Genomic DNA, 22,931 nt, shown 5'->3' with positions numbered 1-22,931 from the left:
GAGCATCCTTCTCTCTGTCCTCGCCTTTCCCCCTGCAGGCTCTGCAACTGCAGTCTGCTCGCGAAACCCCCCTCTCCGGCCGCCACAGCTCCACCCTCTCTCAGACCCTCCCCTGTCCGCTCCTACCGGCCCCTTCTTGTTCCCTTAAGTCTCTGGCTTTCCTTGGTCTGGAAGGAATTTTGGAAAAATATCTGGATCAGAACAACCTCACTTAGTTCTCCAGTGTCTCAGTCACCTGGCACAAAAGGTGGTTTAAGGTTGTGTCCCTGAAGCCACCCTAGGTCAAAGTCGCCAGCTGCTCTAAATGACCCTGATGCAGGAGCCAGGGCGACCCATGTCCCGGCGGGCAGCCAGTCCCGGCCGAGCACCGCAGCGCGGTGTCTTGAGCAAGAAGCGCGAGGTTAGAGCCCCAAAGCCGAATGTCAAACCGAACCTCTTCATTTCAGCCAAATTCGCCACCCCCGCCCCGCTCCCCCCACCCCAGCAGTGGGCTCCCATAACCCAAGCGTGGGTGGCCCCAGGGCGCCCCAGGATGCCGAAGTGACCGGCTCCAATGTCCTCTGCAGCCTGAGGGTGCCCGCAACGCACCGTCCCTTCTCCCCGTGCCACTCCGGGCGGCCTCTCGTGCCCGCAGAACCCCCGCGGGGCGCTGACGCGGTGTTCCGGCTTTCGCTTTCGGCCCGCGGGCGCGTGCACGGCGCAGGCTCCCCGGGCGGCCGCCGCGGCGGACCCGTCCCGAGGGCGCGGGCGGAGGCAGGAGGGAGCGGCCGGCGCCGCCTCTCCCCGCCCCCGCCGCGGACGCGCGGACGGGAACCGGCCCGGGCCCCGCCGGCCGAGCGCAGCGAGCCGCCGCCGACATGGTGGGGCTCGGGCTGGGGCCGGTCGGGCAGAAGCTGCTGCTCTGGGGCGCGGCGAGCGCCGTCTCCCTGGCCGGCGCCACCCTCGTCCTGAGCCTCCTGCGGATGCTGGCGAGCTACGCGCGGAAATGGCAGCAGATGAGGCCCATCCCCACGGTCGCCCGCGCCTACCCCCTGGTGGGACACGCGCTGCTGCTGAAGCCCGACGGGCAAGGTAGGGACAGCGCCCCCCACCCCGCGGGCGCCCCTCCTGGGGCCACACACGCGGTCCGCCCCGCCCCGCCCATTTGTCTGGAACCCGGGGACCCCAGGCGCTGGCTGTCAGCGGGGAGAAGAATCTGTCACTCGGTAGAGAATGGATTCCCAGTTGAACCCACTTTTTCCCTTTGACACCTGCTGACATTACTAGTAGCCCCCATCCTGGAAAGGACATTTGCTTTGTGTACGGCACAGAGCGCAGTGTTTCCAAACTCCTGCCCTCTGCTTTTCCTCTTCTGTTCCCACCTCTTAGCTGCTGAGCTCTCAAAACCCCGTCTGTCTTTTCTGCTGTCTTGCCTTGTGATGCGCGAAGAATTTAAACTCTCTTGGAACACAGCAAATCCTTTAAAACTTAGTGCTGCTCTCCTCTGTCTCTCACTTTGGAAAATAAGAGATTAGAGAGTCATTTGATGCTCTCCGCCCCAACATCACAAAAATAGACCATTATTTTTGTTGCTTCTTGAACTTCCAATTTTAACCTTTTTAAGGAGGTTGCATAATAACAGGTAATAAACCGTGATGGCAAGGCCTTCAGATAAACTTACATGGCAAGTTTCAAAAGCCTTATTTATCAAAGAGTGCATTTTTTATTGAAGTCATCTTTTAAAAAGAGACTTATGTTTTGCTGATGAGAAAAAAAAATCACTTTACATTTGAAAGCTCTCAAAAGTACCTGGTATTTGCAATCCCCCATTAGGGAGGGGGAATTAGATCTTAGCACTTTATTTTCATGGGTGTGTGAGTTGAGATATCCAGAACTGAAAAGATTTGCCCAACATGACATATTTTAAAATGAGCCCTGGCCTGGTGAGGTGGCTCACACCTGTAGTCCTAGCACTCTGGGAGGCCTAGGCAGGAGGATCATTTTAGCCCAGGAATCTGAGGTTGCAGTTAGCTATGATGATGCCACTGCACGCTACCCTGGGTGACAGAGCCAGACTGTCTCACAAAAAAAAAAAAAAAAAAAAGGTCCAGATCAGAACCCAGTTCTTCCTGGGATCGTTAATAATCATTTTACAGGCTGAGCACTGACTCCAAAGCTTGAAGGATTATTTCATTTTCATCTCTGTTTCCCCAAACAAAAATAACACTGTCACTTCAACTTCATAGGAATAAGTTGAGGCCTCATGGGGAATGTTTACAAAAATATTGAAACTATTTTCTGGCAGAAAAAAAAATCCAAGTAAACATTTTACTAACCAAATATCAACATGACTGATGTTACAAGTAATCCAACAGTTAGACATGAAAATCACATTGGTAAAAATCATATTGGTTAATACTAAAAGCAGAACTAGCCATCTAAAGTCTTATGATATTAAAAATAATTGTGTAGATTTCACACCCCACCCCTTACTCTTGGAAAGCGATATACTTAAGAGGTCTCATCATATTCTTTTGGGGATTCCAAGAGTTAAAATCTCTGGTGAATAAGACCTGTTTCAAAACAAACTGTGAGCTGATCGGACTTTTTTAAAGTAATTCTCCTTGGAGTTACTTTCTGAGTGAAGAGAATGACAATATTCTGTCTTTTACAAAGGAACTTTTTATTCCATCAACAAGTGCTGGATTTTGGCATCATGAAAACCATGGCTCAATTTCCAGCTTTGTAACCAAGTTGTTTGAGAAGTTGTTAAAAACACTCTAAGTTAGAGGGTTTTTTTTTCCCCTCTTTACTTGTAAAAGTAACTATATTACACAGTTATTTAAAGAATTAAATTTAATGTATGTAAAGTTTCTAGATCACTTGGTTAGAATAAGTTCTTTAATTGTCAAACAGGCATTTGTTGAAGCCCTGCTTTGTGTTTAGCACTGAGCTAAGCAAAGGTGGAGATATCAGAATAAGATATAGTCCTTATTCTCAGTAGCCCTGTCTTCTATATACAAAGGACTATGCCTTTCACTCTCTAATGTCCAAATTCTAGCCTCAGTGATCTTACCTTCAGCAGTGCGGTTCACTTCCAATTGGCCTCTAAACCCCAATCTCATGTTTTCCAGAGACACACAACGGTGCCTTCCCCAGCTGCTCCCAGCTCTTAGACCTGATACCTTCAAACCATTGATTCAGACCTCCCTGTCCCCTCTGTCAGACAAGACCAAGGCAGGCAATATATAATATTAGCACGAAGCAGGAGTTTTTGATACTGGCGATTTGACCCAGCCCTTTTCACAGCAATTTTGACAGCTGTTTTATCTGAGAGACATTTTTCAATCTTGGTACACCACTTACTAGCTCTGAGATATTGGGCAATGATTAGAAAAAGAGTGCATATTTCAGTACATCAAAACCTAATAATACTTATTCCGTTATAGCTAACATTCATTATATTATATTTATTTGCTGTGGCAAATACTATTTTGAAATAATTTTAAACCTACTGAAAAGTTGCAGTAATGGCATAGAGAGTTCCATACTTTACATGCCCTCTACCCAGCTTCCTGTAATGGTAACACATTACATAATTAGTATCTTTATCAAAATGAAGAAATGAACATCTGTACAACACATTCACAAAATTCTTGTCTTGATTGAATTTTAATATTTTTCTCCCAGAATTTTTTCAGCAGCTAATTCAGTACACAGAAGAATACCGCCATGTGCCACTACTGAAGCTCTGGGTTGGGCCAGTGCCAATGGTGGTCCTTTATAATGCAGAAAATGTGGAGGTGAGTATGTGCTAAATATGAGTAATATTGCACTGTATATTTGATAATGTGAGACCCTCATCAGAATAAATCTAATAAATGTGTCCTTATACTTCATTTAATTCAGTGCAAACAGCACTCCATTAAATACTTTTAGGCTATAATATATGTTGCCATGTGATGCTTTCCAGATGTAATCTGAATCCTGGGAGCCTAACCCCCTCCAGATATAAGTGCACATTTGCTTTCAGGTCTCAATATATTTGTTCTCCTTTTAGGGGAAGTCTACAGAAGGATATAGTTTTTAGAACCACAAATAGGTTATTCCACAAGGTGAGCACTTATTATCTACCAGACACTGTTTTAGTACTCTAGAAATATATGACTAATAAAATGTATGTTTCCTTCAAGGTGTTCAGGGTCTTATATGGATGATAAATTCATGATTCCAAATTTAAAAGAGAATGCTAATCTGATATTTATAGGGTAGATGTTATTAATCCATGCTGTTGAAATTAGTCCTCAAAAAGTCTGTAGATCTTTTACTTATAGCTGTGACACTGGGAAAATTATCTTGTGGTGTGACGAGAAAAGGATTTGGGTCAGGAGGTAAAAATGGGATAAACAGAGCTTCTCTTCATGCAACAAAATTAAAAAGAGAATTTCCCAAGTGAGAATGCTTTCTTCTTGTTGTGGCAAAAATGTTGGAGTTTCTCTTGTACCACTCTCCAGAATGCTGGTTCAGAGAAGACAGTGAGGGGACCCCACATAGGATTTCAGCCACAATTGACCTAGTGCAAGTGGGTTTGATGTATGCAGGTAGAGATCTGTCCAGAGCAGGGGACTCGAGCAAGAAGCTTAGCGAGACTCTGCTCAATCCTAGACACTCATCCCTCTCCTACTTCAGTCTAATGCTATGTGATCCAATTACATGCATAGCTTCCAGTGTCACCGATATACTGGTGACAGTCACATAGGTATCTCTAGCTCAAGCCTTACCCTGAGCTTCACGCTTCTTTCAGACCACAAAAACTGGAAGACTTCAAAGTCAATATACCTGAAAACACACGCATGATTCCTGCCTTCCCAGATGTGCTCATCGTGCAGGTTCACCTGGTCCCTCTTCGCCTCCCCTCGCCCTCATTGAATGAGTCCACCTGCAGGAACCAGAGAATCATCTTGGACATTTTTGTTTCCCTCAACTCTGTTTAGTACCCAAGACAGTTATATGTTCAAAACTCTGGTTGAATTTCTTTGAGGCACAGGAATGAAAATGAACCACCGAGAAAATAAAGGTTATGAAATGATGCCTTTAAAAGTAGTTGCATTCTAGCCAGGTGTTCCTATAATTGAAGTTGTTTTGATGTCTATATAGTTCTCAAATATTTTTTTCTCTTCCTAAGGTACTTTTAACTAGTTCAAAGCAAATTGACAAATCCTCTGTGTACAAGTTCCTAGAACCATGGCTTGGCCTAGGACTTCTTACAAGGTATGTCTGTGTCAATTTGTAAAACTGTCTTATAGAAAGGATTCCTCCTATATATAACCTGTTTCAGAAATTGACACAAGGTAGTTTGTTTTTGTTTTTCTGCAGCGAGTCTGTGCTCTCAGGAAGGAGGAGAAAGGCTAGAAAAAAATTACTAGATCTAGCTAACAGTGGGCCTTTGCCAGACAAGAGTCCAGGTGTGTACAGTCCAGGTATGGGCAGATCTCTAGCTGTGGAATTCAGTGCCTAGGTCCAGTGTTCCAAGGATTACGAGGTCCTGATATAAAAGGAGTAAAGCAAAGGAATGTGTGGAGCAAGAAAATCTAATCAAGAAGCACAGTGGCTGCAGTCCTTGAGCTGGCATCCAGAGATAGGACTCCATCCTCTGAGAGAGGACTCAGCAAGAGGAAGGCAGGAGCCCTGCAGGGACTTTGGAGAAATCAAGCCCAGCAGAGGGCAAGGTAGAATCACACAGTGTGTGGATCATGGGAGGAGGAAGGGATTGATAGGGAAGAGAAAAATAATTCTTATTTTTACAAACACAGAACTTAAAAATTGAGAAAAATTCTTAAAATTTTCAATTTTATGAATGCTATTTTAAATATTAAATATTAGTATTAAAGAACAATGCTAAAAATATTTGTATTTTGTAACTATAATGAATTTATGTATATATTAGTATATGTAATCTCTCTTTGTAATTCTCTCCAAAGCATTTGAGAATCTGTAGATTAAGTTGTTAAGCTGTTTTGAGAGAATTTTGTTGATTTGGCTTGATTTATGCTTCATTTGTTTTGGATGTTACTTCTCTTTTTTTTGTAACCATGTATTATGTTTCTAGCACTGGAAACAAATGGCGGTCCAGGAGAAAAATGTTAACACCCACTTTCCATTTTACTATTCTGGAAGATTTCTTAGATATCATGAATGAACAAGCAAATATATTGGTTAATAAGCTTGAAAAACATGTTAACCAAGAAGCATTTAACTGCTTTTTTTACATCACTCTTTGTGCCTTAGATATAATCTGTGGTAAGTCTCATCGTTTGTTTCTACATTTATGGTGTAAAAATAAAATGGCCCAAATGGTAAATCACATTCTGTCAGGGAGGCAGTTGAGGGGATTAGAAAGGACAGTGGATTCTTCCAGGTGGTTCTACTGCTACATTAGCCTCCCAAGAAGCAGCGGCCACTCAGCAGCTCTGAGCGGAGCAGTCACAGAGTCGACTTCCCAGGAAGGGGACAGGGAAGAAAGAACAGGAACAGGTGGTAGAAGAAGCAGAAGAAACAGGAGAAGAGAGGAAAGGTAGAAAGAACAATTCTAAAATATATAAAAACAGAATAGGATTTACATCTTCTTTAGTGTCTGCCACTGCAAAATAAACACAAGCTATGTGGATTGAATGTTTGCTTCTCACCGTGTTTTATAGAAACGGCTATGGGGAAGAATATTGGTGCTCAAAGTAATGGTGACTCTGAGTATGTCCGTTCAGTTTATAGGTAAATAGAGTCCTTTTAATTATTTTTAAAATTATTATTGACTAGAGCTTTAAAAGTCATTGCTAATAATTTCTGTCTGTTGTATCTTTTTTATTGTTTCAAATTGAAATGTTACGCTAAAAGTTAACCATATTGTTTAAGCATGTATTTAAGTGGCAGAGAATGGTTATGTAAATTAGTGCAAATCCAGATTATGCAGTAATTTAAGATGGTTATTTTCTAATATATTGAGGTTACATTATAATGTGCATAATGATGCTTACATTATGATGCTAAGTGATGCTTATACACATAAAAGATATAAATGCTTTTATAGTATGATACCCATTACAATACGAAAAAATTATTTATAGAAAGAAAAAACTAGAAGCTACTATACCAAAATGTTAGCAGTAGTTACCATTGTTTTGTGTATGTGCTTCCCTTTCTTATGTTTTGTTTCTGTTGTTATTTATTCTGATTTTCCATATTTTCTGCACTGAGTAGGCATTGTTTTTGTAATGGAAACCATCAATTTACTTTAAAATTGCTTACAATTATTCAGTTAGTAAGAGACAGGGCCAGGATCTGATTTGGTGGGTCTATTTAAGTACACGGCTCAGTTCACTTCATTTTAACAAATACTTATTGAGCATGTATAATTGTCCAGTCATTGCACAAGGTACTGGCTGTTTTATAGTAGTACGCAAAACAGAATAGCATGGGAGACAGGCACTGGACAAAGAAATATAAACGTATGAATCAGAATCATTGCTTAGAAAGGAAAGCTCAAGTTGATATTAGAGAGGAAAACAGAAATGTTTTACAGAGTGAGTGGCCAGGAGAGGCCTTTCTGAAGTACTGGCATCTAAGCTGGTCCTGAAGGAGGAGGCTCTGTTGAAATCTTTCTGCTCTACCACTGGGGATGGAATGAGTGGGAGGTGCTCCAGACAGCCATGTGACAAATGGTATTTAGTGAACACTTTCTTCTAGAAGAAGGCAGCCAGTGGTTTTCTGTCACTCCAGAGGACTGATCAAACAGATGAGTGGATCTTAAAAAGAAACAGATTTCATCTCGATCTATGGTACTAAAGCCCCAGGCAGTCTTGGGGAGTTGGAAACTCTCAGGAGAAGTAGAGACAGGAGACCAGATGGCTAGTAAGGATGTTTTATAATGAATTCTTCACTCCTCTAAAGAATCCATTATTTTTTAAGCTTTACTGGTTGTATAAGAGCCCGTGCCTGCATTTTTGAGGATAAATCATGGAGCTCTTAATAGCCTCTAAGACTAATCACCATCATTTCCACAATTACCTTCATCAAGGCTAGTTACCAAATAGGTGCTTAAGAAATAATACACAATTCTGATTTTACAGTTGATGTATTTTTATCCTATTTGTAGGATGAGTGATTTGATATTCCGAAGAATGAAGATGCCCTGGCTTTGGCTTGAGTCTTGGTACCTTATGTTTAAGGAAGGATGGGAACACAAGAAGGGCCTTAAGATCCTGCATACTTTTACCAACAATGTAAGTCCTTGATTTTTTTTTATTGTGGTAACATATACATAACATGATATTTTCCATTATAACCACTCTAAGTATACAGTTTGGTGGCGTTAAGTACATTCACAATGTCATGCAACCACCACCACCATTCATTTCCAGAATTTTTGGTAAGTCCATGATTTGTATGTTTTGTTAACATACCCAATATAGGACCATGGAGCCTGTGTCTCAGCAAATAAAATTTGAATTGGATAATAATGGGAAAAAAGTGGTCAGCGTGATTATATTTAAATTATGTATTTAATTAATATTAATTAAGCACTTGCTAAGTGTTAAACACTATACCAAATGTTGGAAATATAATAAGACATGTATGTGTGTTCTCTGCCTGAAAGGAGGTTATTCTAGTAGGGGAGATTATCTGAAAATAAATAATTACAAAATATGATGTGAGCTATGAGCACTTACTGACAAGTAGGGTGCTGTGTTAAAAGAATAAAGACAAAGGATCTGTGTTTAAGAGAAAATATTTGGCTTAGGCAGTAGTTTTCAAAAGCAAAAGCCATTTAGGGCAGTATCTTAACTTAGAAAAGATTAAAAATAACTAGATATTATAGTTTTAGTTCCATTTCAGAAATAACTAGGAGATAGTGATGTTGTTTTGAATGCAGGATGTCAGTCTTTGTGTTAAAGATGTGTTTATGAGAAAGCAAGATTTAACTGAAATACACATCAAATTATAATTTAAATGTACTTTAGAAAGTGCCTATTTAAATATAGTCTTTCTTTGTTGTAAATTTTGGCATTAATTCCTTAGGGGGGAGGTACACCCTACCACCCACAGGTCAAATGATTATTTAGTCAGTAGATGTTAGATGAATGAGATGTTGGCTTGAGCTGGCCACAGTGGAAGACAGAGTAATCTCCTGGTTGTAAGAGAATAGCCAGTAGGTTGTATTTTAGAATTGCATTTTCTTTACATCTTATGCATTAATATCAATACCCATAATTAATGACTTCCAGATTGGATGGAAAATATTATTCATTTAATAAATATTGAAAGTTGCATACTGAGCCCAAGCACTAGGAGTTCCACCAAGAATAAAAGAAGAGACATGGTGTTTTGCCCTCAAAGAGCTTAGAATCTATTCATTCAGGCCTCTTAGTAGCAGGTTTGGTCAATTGCCTGATAGGAAAAGAAAATTGAAATGTATAACCAAATTAAATTTATGGGCTTTAATTATTTTATTTATTCAAGAAATATCTAATGGCCATTCTTAAAATGCCAAGCAGTGCTCTAGAGGTTGGAAATATATCAAAGAACAACAACAAAAAAAAAATTTGCCCCCACATGGATGGCAGCATTTGAGTTGGAGGAGAAAGATCCTAAACAATAATTATAATAGAATAGCATAATAATAAGCATAATATAAAATAATAAGTATAATATAATGTCAGGTGGTAAGTGAAATGGAGCAAAATAAAGTAGGGCTAGAAGCTAGCAAGTGCTAGGGAGGAGGGTGGCAGTGATGAGGGAGGGTCTCTCCCTCGTGGTGTCCCAGTGAGCAGAGACGTGAAAGGAGGGAGGGACCCAGCCACTCGGGCGTCTGAGGAAAGAGGATTCTAGGTGTTAGGGTGGAAAGCCTAATAGGTGCTCGTGGCGCAGGTGGAGAAAGATTTCTCACGCAGAGATTAAGATATAAAAGTAAAAAAGTTTATTTTATCTTCTTAGAAGAGAGAGAGACAGAGAGTGGAAAGACAGGGGAAGACAGAGCAGGGAGACGGCGTGGCATCCCAAAGAAAAAGAAGGGAGATGCCAGTCATGAGGCCAAGTGGCTTGCTGATTTTAAGGGGACAAAGAAAAAAATAGCGATGGCTGTGAGTTGATAACAAAAGCGGCAGCAGACAGATAACAAAAACTGCAAGGGTGTCAAAGTCCAAGACTTGGTTTCCTGCCCTTCCTTGGAGAAGGGATTATCACAGGAGATATGGCTGAGGCTGCAGTTCCTTCTCCTGCTGTTTTCTCAGGAACTCTGTAAAAGCAGATTCTCAGAAAAACAATTTTGAAAGGGGAGATTTACATCTCTTTTCCGTCCATTCGGCTCCTTCCAGAAGTTGTGCAAAACAGAACTCCTACAGGGTGTCTGTGAGTGACTGTCCTTTAAATCATACAGGTCATCGCTGAACGGGCCAATGCAATAAAGGCAGATGAAGAAGGTAAAGGTGATGACAAGGGCTCTGTCCCCTCCAAAAATAAACGCAGGGCTTTTCTTGACTTGCTTTTAAGTGTGACCGATGAGGCTGGAAACAAGCTAAGTCACGAAGCTATCCGGGAGGAAGTTGACACCTTCATGTTTGAGGTATTCTGTCATTGTTATGTTGTTTTCAGATGTCATTAAACAAATTCCAGTGGTTTTTAGGATCTTTAGCATTATTTTTAAAAAATTAATCAAATTTTAAAGTAGTTTAATATAACTTAAGGAAGATTCATTATATTTTAATTAAAAATTGTAAAATTTAAGAAACTGATTTAGTACCAGTTCCTTCTTCAGAAAACAATTTTGACTAGTGGTGGGTATAGCAGTGGGCACATTTTTTCCTCAAGAAAACCTAAGATTCATCAGACTTTTCCAAAGCAGAAGAGCAGCCAGAAATTGCTTCTCAGTTCTCCGTATTGCTTCATTCTTCCTTTCCGCCTCCCAAACCCACAAGTCCACTTCCTCATCACCTCCTTCTTGAAGTTCTAGCAAATGAGCACGTAGCTAGTGCTATGAGCCGCTCCAGCTAAAGAGGACAGCAAGAGCCCTCTAAGAGTTTAACCAATTCTAAAGGAATTTCTGATGTTCAAATTAAAAATACATATATGAAGTGCTTTTTACAAAGATAACCTAAATATTATATTAAATATTACAGAGAGTGAATCTGTCTATATGTAAATTGCAAAATAAAGAAAAAAATGGTTTTTAAAAGCCCCGTGTGGTAATCTCCTCCAAGCAAAGCAAAGAAGGCACCTGAGTTTCCAACGCACACTGAACACGTGTCAGCTGGCTCCTGCATTCTTCCCTGCAGAGGAAGGCTCTGATGCACAGTAGAAGAAAGCCACGTTAAGGGTCTGCAGACCCGAGTTCTAGCTCTGGCTCTGTGCTGAGTAGCCATGTGAGATAGTTCCAGTCACTCTAGTTCTCTGTCACAGTTTCCCCATGTGTGAAAGAGAGAGACAGACTGGATCGATGGTTTTCTGGATTAGTGGTTTTAGACTGCGTTTTGAAGCAGAGCACTTTACTGAAAAGAAACCTTAAGCAAAAACAAAGAGACGTCTAAATGAGCTGAAAAGTAGAGAGGTGTGAAGTGTGGGCTCTGGGACTGAATCCCAGCTCTAACCTGTGTTAGAAGTGTGACCTCAGACACCTCACCTAGCCTTTCTGGGCCTCAGCACTTTTATGTTAATAGCACAGGACTCGTGGAATAGTTATGATTAGTTTTGTTAAAGTGCACAAAGGATCGTGCCTGGCACATGAGCAGCATGCAGCAGATGTTGGCTATTGCTATTTGGTGTTGAAGTGGACATCGCAGCAGCACCCTGCCCATGTACACACACACACACTCACACGTACACACAGGCACACACCCACTTGCACATATACACACACAATCATACAGATGTGAGCCTGCATGCACACACACACATCCTTCTCCCACCAGTAACTTCTTACTCTCATGAAAATGATAGGACTAATCTTTTTATTCTAGCTCTAATAGTCTTTGAAATTCTAATTCTTTTCCTCTTTGTATTGAATGGGAGGCAGACCAAGTATAACAATAATATTGTGACCTTCTCCATGACATGGATGCAGGCTATTAACTGAGGCCTTTCAAGCCCCAGGGTCCAGCCATTGGCTCTTAAGGTTCTCACCCCAGTGTGTTTCCATAAACTCTGTGGTTGATATTTGCTTCATCCTGCCTGCTGCTGATAGCAAACAATGAAATAGGAAGTTCAGCAGACTTCTTCTTTTACACATTGGCTCCCACTCACAAGTTCAAGAAAAGCTATTAAAAACGTTTAGCAAGAGTACATCCTTATATGACTCAGGAGACAACGGAGCAAAATGGGCTGGACCCTGTCTGGAGTTGAGTAGTTTCTGGAACTGCAAGTGTAAGAAAATGCAATGAAGTATCAGTATCAGAGATTTGTAGACTATATATATTTTTAAATTTCAGAATAAGCCTCAAGCAATCCAATTTAGGAGCTGTTTTATAAAACAAGTACTTGTACCACGCAGGGAAAACAGAAAGGTCAGATCTTCTCTATAGGAGATAATTTATCTTCTCTCTTTTTGTCCTTAAAATCTTACTCCAAGAGGGATTATGTTATTATTGATTGTCTAGATGCATTTTTTTTCCTGCATAATTCACTATTTTTGCGAATGGAAATGTGCTAGTGAGATGAGGATAGGAGATAAGAGGCTGACGCCTAAAACATTGAATGAGCAGAGAACAAGGTTGTCCAGGACGTTGCCATCGGTGTTAAAGGTGGTCTCCCTAGCACAGGCCACTCACGGTTATGGAGGGGAATGGTGGAGGGGAATAGTGTGGGCTCTGTTTTGTCATCTTTGTCATCAGACACTCCGGGGGTTCAGTTCCTTGCCTCTGCCTCCTACTCAGCTGTCTGGTGTAGGGTAAGTTATTTAACCTTTTTATTGCCTCTGTTTTTAATATAAAATGTAAATAACAGTGATGAGTTTTTGTGAAGATTAATTGAGTCGGTTTCTGCAAAGCACTTAGTATTTTGCCTAAAATTCAGCAAGTATTAAATGAGGCTATTTATCAACCTCTTGATGCAGAGGATGTTTCTCAGAACCACTCTGGTGTCTGCTGTCAACGGGAAAGCCTACTTTTCAAATGGGGAAGGGCAGAGAGGTACACATCTGATAAGGCAGTTCATGAAAGCCAGACTTTTTTTACCTTCAAAAAGGTCTGGCTCATCTAGTTTTCCCTTGGAATGCCCTTTATTAACACTGCCCAGCCACTTCCTGCCAGGTGTGCCACACAGGGTGGCATTGAAATGTCATCTCCAAGCACAAACCTCTACTTTTCAGGGACTGCTTTGCTGGTTTCCCACAGAGGGAAGATGCCGTACGGAATTTGTTCGTTATGTTCTGCAGTCTCGTTGCAGCTGTCAGGGCTCACAGTTCAAAGTAGAGTTATTATAGTCACTCTGAGTCTTCTCGCTATAACTCTGCTTTTTAAGCTTTCGTTTTGCTTCCATTTGTAGGGTCACGATACAACTGCAGCTGCAATAAACTGGTCCTTATACCTATTGGGTTCTAATCCAGAAGTACAGAAAAAAGTGGACAGAGAGTTGGATGAAGTGTTTGGTATGTTTGGCCCCTTCACTAGTTATATTGCAGGTGCTAAGTCCACTGAGGCAGGTGTCATTCTTGCTCAGGAAGGCGTTGCAGTCCGACCTGTCCTTAAGACAGTGTCACGGGCAGGAAGGCTCCCATGTGGGGTCCTTTGCTCCCATACAGCATCCTTTCCAGGGCCTATGGCCTTTGGAAGCCTCATCCATTCACATACAGGCATTTACCACTCGCCTGGCGTGGGCTGCCCTGGCCCAGATGCTGGGGATGCCCAGAACCATGTTACTATCCTCAAGGCTCTACTTGCTTCCTTTGTGGGCGGAACAGACATGTACATAAAATGTTGGTCATGCGCTGTGCACTTGAGTGATGTGAGGAAGATGCTATTAGGGAGCGCGGAGGAGTAGGTGAAGCTGTTTAGAGGGGCGAAGGAAAGCTGTGTTGTATAGGACTGCCTCTGACCACAAAGGAGGGAAGAGATGGGTTACACTGATAGGAGGTAAATTTCCATTATAGCACAAGCAACCTGGAGGTAAGCAGTCCTAGGCTGATGTCAGTAGGGATGTCCCAGGGTCCCAGTCTTTCTGTTTTTTTCTCTCTGTCATCTCTGCTATTTTGGCTTTTCTTTTCTTGATTGGTGTTCCACACAGCATGTTCATCTTCAAAGTAAGAAGAAAGGGGGTGTGGGAAGGAAGGATATATTAGTTTCCTGCAGCTACTGTAACTAATTCCACAAATTGGGAGGTTTAAAGCAACAGAAACGTATCCTTTCACGGTTCTGGATACCAGAAGTCCACAATCAGCATCACTGAGCCTAAATCAACATGTTGGCAGAGCTGCATTCCTTCTGGAAAAATCCATTCCTTGCCTCTTGAGCTTCTGGTGGCTGCCAGCATTCCTTAGCTTGTAGGTGCATCCCAGAAATCCCTGTGTTTGATTGCATTATCTCGTGTGTGTGTGTGTGTGTGTGTGTGTGTGTGTGTGTGTGTGTGTGTGTGTGTGTGTGTGTGTGTCTTCCTTTCTCTTACAAGGATACTTGCGATGGCATTCAGGGACCATCTGGATGATCTCCCTACTTTCAGATCCTTAATTTAATAAAATCTGCAAAGACCCCTTTTTTTCCAAATAAGGTAACATTTCTAGGTTCCAGGGATTGGGACCTGATATTTTTTGGGAACCACTATCGGCATACCAGAAAGGGGCTACTATCAACTTTATCCCTTTTAAAATTGCATGTCACGTGGCGCCCCATCACTGGAAGGTGGAAAGGAAAAAAGCTGGGCTAGCCAAGCAATGATGTGGTATCTGATGCAGTTTTAGAGAGACAAAAAGTGGGGAAGGAAATATAAACAAAAAAAGTTGGAGAGAAAAGTCACTGTAGAAAGAGAGGAACCAGATGAACCATGGTGGAGAAGTGGAAAATTTCTGGTTTGGAGGGCAACAGAGAACAGGGAGAGACAGGAAAAGCAGCTTTGAGTTCATACTGTTCGTGGATTGGAATTTCATATCAAGAGGTTAGATTTTATTTGGTAGAATGGAGACAATCTACACTTTCAGGCTTTGTTTCTGTAGTCATTTTATTTTTTCCATATTGATTTTAATTTCTCTCACATTGTCTCAGGTGGGTAAATTCGATCTTCTAAAAGCTTATAAGTTCTTCTGGAGTAGATTCATGTTTTTCGTATCCTCCACAGTCCCGGTTCATTTCTGGTTTCACAAATACTTTTGATCCCCCATAATGAGTGACACAATCGTTATTGCTACAACCTTTGTCATGCTGCTCCTCGTGGTTCCTGCTCATTGTGCCTCACTTCTTACACTCTCAATATTAGTTTTAAAATTTTTGAGCAACTAATTTTTGGGTAGTGAGTTGCAAGTATCAATTCATTTTGTTAATTTTTTAAGCTGAGTTAAATGTCACATGACATAAAATTGACCACTTTAAAGCGTACAATGCAGTGACATTTAGTACATTCACAATGTTGTGCAACTACCACCTCTGTCCAATCCCAAAACATTTTCAGCATCCAGAAAGGAAACTGAACCATGAAACAGACACTTTTTATTCCTCCTTCCCCGAGGGCAGGCAGCACTAATTTACTTACTGTCCCTGTGGATTTGCCTAGTCCAAGTACTTCCTATAAACGGAATCATATCATATATGACCTTTGATGTCTGGTTTGTTTTACTTAGCATATTATATCATTTTTTTTTATTATCATAACATTGAATTTTCTTCTTTTATGTGTCTACTGCCTGGATAGTTCTTTCATTGTCATCCTGTATTCTTATTTAATCAGGGAAGTCTGATCGTCCTACCACCGCAGAGGACCTGAAGAAACTGAAATACCTGGAATGTGTTATTAAGGAGACCCTTCGCCTTTTTCCTTCTGTTCCTTTATTTGCCCGTACTCTTAATGAAGACTGTGTAGTGGGTAAATATTCTATAATTAAAATAGTAGGGAGAGGGATTTTTTTTTAATGTCTATCTTGTTCCAGTCTCATGGTATGGCATATTGACTACTTCTTGACAGCGGGTTACAGAGTTCCAAAAGGCACCGAAGCCGTCATCGTTCCCTATGCGCTGCACAGAGATCCAAAATACTTCCCCAATCCTGAAGAATTCCAGCCAGAACGCTTCTTTCCCGAGAATGCACAAGGACGCCATCCGTACTGCTACGTGCCCTTCTCTGCAGGGCCCAGGAACTGTATAGGTTTGTATCTGTCTGAATTGGTTTGAACATTCAGGCCCCCATGATAGTGGGTTTCTCACCATAATTTCTTTGAGATGTGGTGTGACATTGCCCGCATGCAACAACCTTAAAATGACAGGTTTCCTTTTTCCTCCACTTTACTGTGCATTATAGTTGTAAAATATATGGTTAGAAAGTGTATTAGTTTTCCAGGGCTGTCATAACAAAGTACCACAGACTGAGAGGCTGAAACAACAGGAGTTGATTTTCTGTTGGCCAGAAGTCCAAGATCAAGGTGTCAGCAGGGTTGATTTCTCCCGAGGACTCTCTCCGTGGCTTCTAGAGAGACATCTTCTCCCTGTATCTCCATTTGGTCTTTCCTCTGTATGTGTCTGTTCTAATCTTCTCTCCAGTTGGATTGTATTAGTGCCCCACCCTAATGACTTAATGACCTCTTTAGAGGCCCTATCTCCAAATACAGTCCCATTCTGAGGGATTGAGGATCAGGACTTCAACATAGGAATTTGGTGGTGCAGGGTGGGGAGAAACAATTCAGCCCATAATATAAAGCATCGTCAGTTTCATGGTAGAGTTTTAAAATGTAGATTTTGGATTAAAGTAGAATATAATTTATTATGGTAGAAAACTTATTTGTATGATTAGTTATGTTTAACTTAATTTTTGTGTTTGTTGCTTTTAAGAATTGCATTTTTCACAGACAAAACACATTTGGCCAGAAGTACTTAAGCAAAGTGAATGCACATCATCATGCATTATAAACAATTTTGGCTTCAGTATCTCTAGCATTTTATCAACGATTAATATGTAAATGCAGACATTGGTAAAATGAGGCCAGATTTAAATAGATGAATCTGAAGCTTATTTGGGGACTTTATAGTAAATTAAATTAAAGACCCAATAAGAAGTAATCTAGAGTAATGATTCTCAAGCTTGAATGAGCCCAGCATTCATCTGGGATATGGCTAAAATGCAGATTCCCTGGCCCATCCCAGCTCAGATGCACTGGGTGGGAGCTGGGAGGGGCACACAAGAATCTTCATTTTTAAAAAGCGTCCCAATGATTCTGATTCTCCTATAGCATACTGTGAGAATATAAAGTTGCTTACTACCTGTTCAATATAATAGGATCTCTTATTTCTCACATTTGAGGTATGTGTATAATCAAAGTGATGATATTTACTTTAACTTGAAGGTCAAAAGTTTGCCATAATGGAAGAAAAGACCGTTCTTTCCTGCATCCTGCGGCACTTTTGGGTAGAATCAAACCAGAAAAGAGAAGAACTAGGTCTGGCAGGACAATTGATTCTTCGTCCATGTAATGGCATCTGGATCAAGTTGAAGAGGAGAAATGCAGATGAATCCTAACTATGTTATTGGATTGTGCCTTTATCATGAAAAAGATCTTTCCTTAAGAGATACTTGACATTTACAATGTATAGATCATGAGCTCAATATTCTTAAATCCCTGGGCCTAATTTTTTCTTGTCTCCACTGATCTTGGGGTCAAATCTACCAAACAGAAAGTCTTTATGTTTTCATCACCATCATAGATGTTACATTTGGGACTTGGTCCCAAAAGTAGGTAGAGTTAACTGAGTCAGTACCCAAATCAACATATAACAAGTCTCTCAAGAGAGGGAGCTACAGGCCAATTCAACTTCAATTTATAGACCCAAGGGATATAATCTGAAGTTCCAGAATTTTTTAAAGGCATTCTTGTTGACTCAGGAATACATATATGTATATATATATATAAAATCTCATAATTTGAAAAGCGTTGAGTAATCAAATACTTTGAATTAAGGGTGTTAAGTTTTTTAGATTGTGTCAGTGGCATCAGTCATGAGAAGAATATTATAGTACTTTTCAGATTTTATCACCCGGAGCAGAACATTCACAAGTTGACTCATAGGTTCTGTTACACTTTCCCTCTCGACTGTTTGCTTATAGCTTTCGTTTCATTCTTTGTAAAATCACAATTATTTTTATAAGTCACATGTTATTGGAAGAGATTCCTCCAATCTCTCAAGTGCCTCATAGGGTTTGATTATTGGCTTTGGGGACTAGAGAGACCTTTGGGCTTACCTAGTTATGCTCCATAAGGGAATGGAACCAACAAGAAGGTAAGTTTCTGCCCAAAGTCATGTTATTAACTGGTGACAGGGCTGAAAATAGATAGATATCTATACTGTAAATCTCTCCACTCTCATTCTGATATACTTTCTACCACAATATGCTATTGCTTTGTGGAACTCAGGTCTATGACTAGGTGTGTCATTAGAACACAGGTCTTCTGCCTCTGATTTAGGCACATTTCTTCGGGAATAGTTCCATTGTTAAAGGAAAAAAGAAGCCATTCATCTGTATTCAGTAACCCAGTGATATCTCACTTCTGGGTGAGAACTTTAGTTAATTCAATCCTCCAGAACTTACTTCTTATATCAAGCTGATAACTGACACACATTCCTTGAATTTTAATTCCATAGACAATACCTCTGCTCCCTTAGTGATGTTTAGAAACTTCTTTTAATAATTTAAACAAGTTTTTTTGTTTTCAATTTTCCCAAGGTAATAGCAGATAGAAGCAACAAGTCAAGAGGGTAGAATATGTATTCTTCTATGGATATCAAAGGAAAAGTTTACGAAACCAAAGACATTTGGCAAACAATACAGCCTGGGCCATTTAGGGTGGGACCAGTAATTGTACCTACTTAACTATCCCAAAGAGCCCCAGTGCATACAACCCTGTCCCTAAGCTGACGAGAAAAAGTCAAGGAAGGAGGGTTATACAATGGGGAAAGAGTCCCATCAAATGGTTAATCTTGTTATCTAGAAAATGGATATATGTAGATCTCTTTCTCAGGTGATTTTACATAATTGAAATTGCATTCATGGAATCTGGTATTATTTCCTAATTTTTTGCACTTATATTTAACACTTGACTTTTTTATTTTTTGTGACCCTATAATGTTATCTTTTGGCCTAAGATCTTCATTTGGTCCCAGAATAATTTGTTAGTCATATTTTAATTGGTAATTCATTTAAATTGTCTCAGAGTAGGAATTGAAAAATTATTATGTCATGTTCTGCAGTACTGAAATGCAGATGCTGATTTTTTAAAATAAGAAGATGATCAAATATCTGTTTGTGTCCCCATTATTTGTTAGTGTCCCTATTATTTGTCTTGCTCCTGATTAAAAGAGGTATCTCAAGAAAAACAAATTACATTTTAGATGTGGGTGCTACATTTTATTCTCAGAATTTATGTCAGTTTGAAGCATAGATAACTTTTAAAAATACATCAGCGGGTGGCTGATTCATAATGGGCAATAAAAAATAGCACTTTTGAATTGATGTCATCAGTGACACTCAGATTTTTTAATGAAAGTGTTCCTGTGCCATTGACATAGACTGATCGTGAATGTCCCTGACTCTGAAGAATACATTAGAGGAGAAGTAGAATCACCAGAGCATTTTACTCAACTGATAGCAGAAAGTGAAATCTCTTAGGGCTACTCGGGAATCAGCAAAACCCACAAGCATCACTGGGTCCCACAGACTGAGAGTCTAGAAACCGCGCCAGGTGATGGACTGTTGAGTTGGTGCTGTATTTATTGTCACGGACAGCTGAAGAATGTCGATTTCTGGACCAACTGACCTCTCTCACAATTAAGAGACATAGGTCTTCTCTTTGTGCTGGTCACAAAAAGATCAATTTTTATCCTGGACTGTATCTAGAAGATCAAAATGTCTTTCTAGCATCTAATGAGATGCCTGATAGAAACACTGAAAATTTTTTAGTCTGCCTAGAAACCCCCTTATACTAGAAACATCACCCTTTTATTTTTGTAATTATCCTATGATAAATTCTCCCATTTTCTTCTGTTCTCATTCTTTTGCTTCTCCATCATATACATACTGTACAGATGTGGTTCTAATTGGAGCTGCCATGTTCTTAGGTGATCTCACAAATGGGGTCAAATCGGAGTTCACCCCTTGGATTTTCCCAGCTGGAAATGGAGAAGAGACATGGTTAATCTCCTTTGGTGGAAACGTCAGGCTGTGAGGCTCGAGCTCAATCAGCAGATGAACCTCTGCAGCAGCTGCTAGGAGGGGAAACAAAGGGGATGAACAGAGAAGCAGCAGAGAAGAAACAGCATCCTGGAGGGGTCTGAGCCCCCTGTTCCAGATGGGGCTGAGGCTCAGCTGCATGTCTGCCCTGCCCACGGTTTCATTGGCCACCTTACTTTGGAACCCAAGAGCCAGTATATAGCCATTTTGCCTGAGTTGATTGTCTTTCAGTTATAACCAAAAGCGACTTGGTGTTTCTCAGGTCATCTTCAGGATGAAGAAAGAGCCCTCATTCTTTGGACATGATCTATTTTCTTTGTGCTGGTCAATAACTCTGGCCAAGACTGGGTTATCAGCACTTATGTCTACTAGCCATTTAAATGCAATAGCATTTGAGAAAATGCTATTTTCTGTTCTAGATGGAAAATCAAAGTTACAGGGCTTCATTTTAGAATACAGCTAGATTTAGCCAAACACCTCAGTCTAGTTTCTTGTCCTCACCTTGATGACTCCCCACGCTAATTGTCATTTTTCTCCTTCTCTAATTAAACCAAATTCATTCTGGCTTTCCTTCTAGCTTGCTGTATTCCAAATTTAGGGACAGATCTCCCATCTGTAATTACTAACAATGGACTGGTTGCATTTCCTCCTCAGTTTCTTGTCCAGAAATTTACCAAATGGCTATTTCTTTGGGCCAAATTCAATTTCTGAATTAATTCCAGCCTTTAGCTGTTTATCCTGTTCTTTCAATCCTAGGAGATACATTTTTGGCACTTTCTTTCTCCTTCCCGTCATTATCTCTCTTTTTTACCCATCACTTTCTTTTTGTTGAGGTCTACGTTTATTGATCCCTGTCTTTCCTGATACTAGTCAACTTATGTTTCATAGAAATAAAGGCTATACTAAAGTAAAACTGAGATTCCTATATAAAAATGTCGTGATAACTTATTTTCTTCAATAAGGGACATATAGACAGTACAGAGCTTATCAGGAAGTAAAGTAATCACAATCTTTAGACATGATTGTCTTATCTCTAGAATGTTTTAAGCTTACTTTCAAATTCCATATATAGTTTTAAAATATATGTTTTAGCCCAATGGTAAAGAATATTAGACACAGGAGTTTTTCCCACAGGTGTGGGAAAGAGGTTAACTTTTTTTTTTTTTTTTTTCTCTACTTACAAGCTTTGCCTCCTTTCTGGCTCAAGTCAACCCCGGTTTTAAGTTTTATGCTTATGGACATACAGTAAGTTAAGACATTTAAACCACTCAGGCACAATTAAGTTTTTCACATGGGCACATCTTCCCAGGAGTGGGATTGTACTTCAGTCTTTCAAGCTTTCTTTGCCTCCATCAACTGTGACTACGATCAGTAATGCTTGATGTTGCAACAAATATTGGTTTGCCACTAGCAAAAGCAACGTTGTTTTGGAAAACCAAGGACTGCAGTATCTCATTTTGATGCAATTGGATAGACCCTCAAGAGAACATCTGCTCCCATCATAAAACATTTCAGCAGAACTAGGACCAATCAGGATTAGTCCAACAATCATTTTCAGTGTCATCTAAGACCAGCAGCTAACAGCTTACAAGTGGGATTGTGATGTTACTGTGTGAATGGGATGGTCCACAATTGGGATACAAGGACATTCCTGTCCTCAATCTGTTGTTTTTCTTTTTAAAGAACATTTACTTATTTATTCATCATTTTACTCTTTCATTAAATACATGTCTGCCAAGTACTAGAGATTGATTCAGGGGTCTGGGAAAAGTCAGTCTATCCAGAGATTCTGGGCAAGCTGTCTGTCTGGTGGGGTACATGGGCAGGCTTGTTGCTAGAGTTCTCAGGCAGGCAGGTCCAGGAGCTGGGTTCAGGAGGGGTTCCTGGATCCTATGTGTGGGGGTGCCTGGATCCTTGGGGGTTGCCTTGGTGCTGGCATGGGCCTTGAGCTTGAGTCTATAGGGGCCAGACTTATAGAGGGGTCACCTGTCACCCAAGTCTATGGGGATACAACTGTTCCTGAGTCCATGGAGGCTGTCCTGGCACCTGGGTCCACAAAGGCCAGCCTGGATCTACAGGGGCTGGCCTGGTGTCTGGGCCCATGGGTACCAACCTAAAGCCTAGGGCTGCTAGAGCTGGTCTGGAGACTGGAGTCACGGGGGCTGGGCTATAGCTGGGGCAGGCCTGAAGTCTAGGTCTTTGGAGACCATCTTGGGGCCGGTCTGGCACTGTGGTGGGCTTAGAGACTAGGTCTGTGGGTGCCAGCATGGTACTTGGGGGTGCAGGTGCTGGGCTGGTGCTGGGATTTAGTGGGATGGGTTTAGTCCTTGAGATTTATGGCAAAGTTGGGTGTTCACTTCACTCTCTTTCCCCTATGCAGAGGGTATCTCTCTCCATGCTGTACTGCCCAGGCTTGGGGATGGGTGACACTAGTAAGGTGAAACTGTCCTTTCTATACTCTTCAATGCATCTTTTCTTATTTCTGTACTGGAACCAGGTGTTGTAACCTCTCACCTGGATTCCTTAGCTCTTGTGAAGTCATTTTTGTGCAT

General features: G+C 40.9%; 2 protein-coding genes across 2 annotated transcripts in view; both read left to right on the top strand.

The window, feature by feature from the left end:
• Positions 1–748: 748 nt before the first annotated feature.
• Positions 749–22,078, top strand: LOC123638621 (cytochrome P450 4V2). The gene is made up of 11 exons (XM_045552352.1): positions 749–1,071; positions 3,670–3,782; positions 5,165–5,250; positions 6,089–6,279; positions 6,678–6,747; positions 8,129–8,255; positions 10,409–10,594; positions 13,507–13,609; positions 15,895–16,029; positions 16,129–16,308; positions 17,501–22,078. Exons 1-11 carry the CDS (start codon positions 858–860, stop codon positions 17,671–17,673), a joined length of 1,578 nt encoding a protein of 525 aa, XP_045408308.1. The 5' UTR covers positions 749–857; the 3' UTR covers positions 17,674–22,078.
• The window catches only part of KLKB1 (kallikrein B1), a 29,111-nt gene continuing 22,420 nt past the window's right edge, over positions 16,241–22,931 (top strand). The window contains exon 1 of the mRNA XM_045552350.1: positions 16,241–16,308. The gene's annotated coding sequence lies outside the window, so the exon portion shown is untranslated. The remainder of the gene's footprint in view (positions 16,309–22,931) is intronic.

This window comes from Lemur catta, chromosome 5 (genome assembly GCF_020740605.2).
Source record: "Lemur catta isolate mLemCat1 chromosome 5, mLemCat1.pri, whole genome shotgun sequence".
In the NCBI taxonomy this organism is placed as follows: Eukaryota; Metazoa; Chordata; class Mammalia; order Primates; family Lemuridae; genus Lemur; species Lemur catta.
The sequence above is the reverse complement of the archived record's forward strand: the minus strand, read 5'-3'. Positions and strand labels throughout refer to the sequence as shown.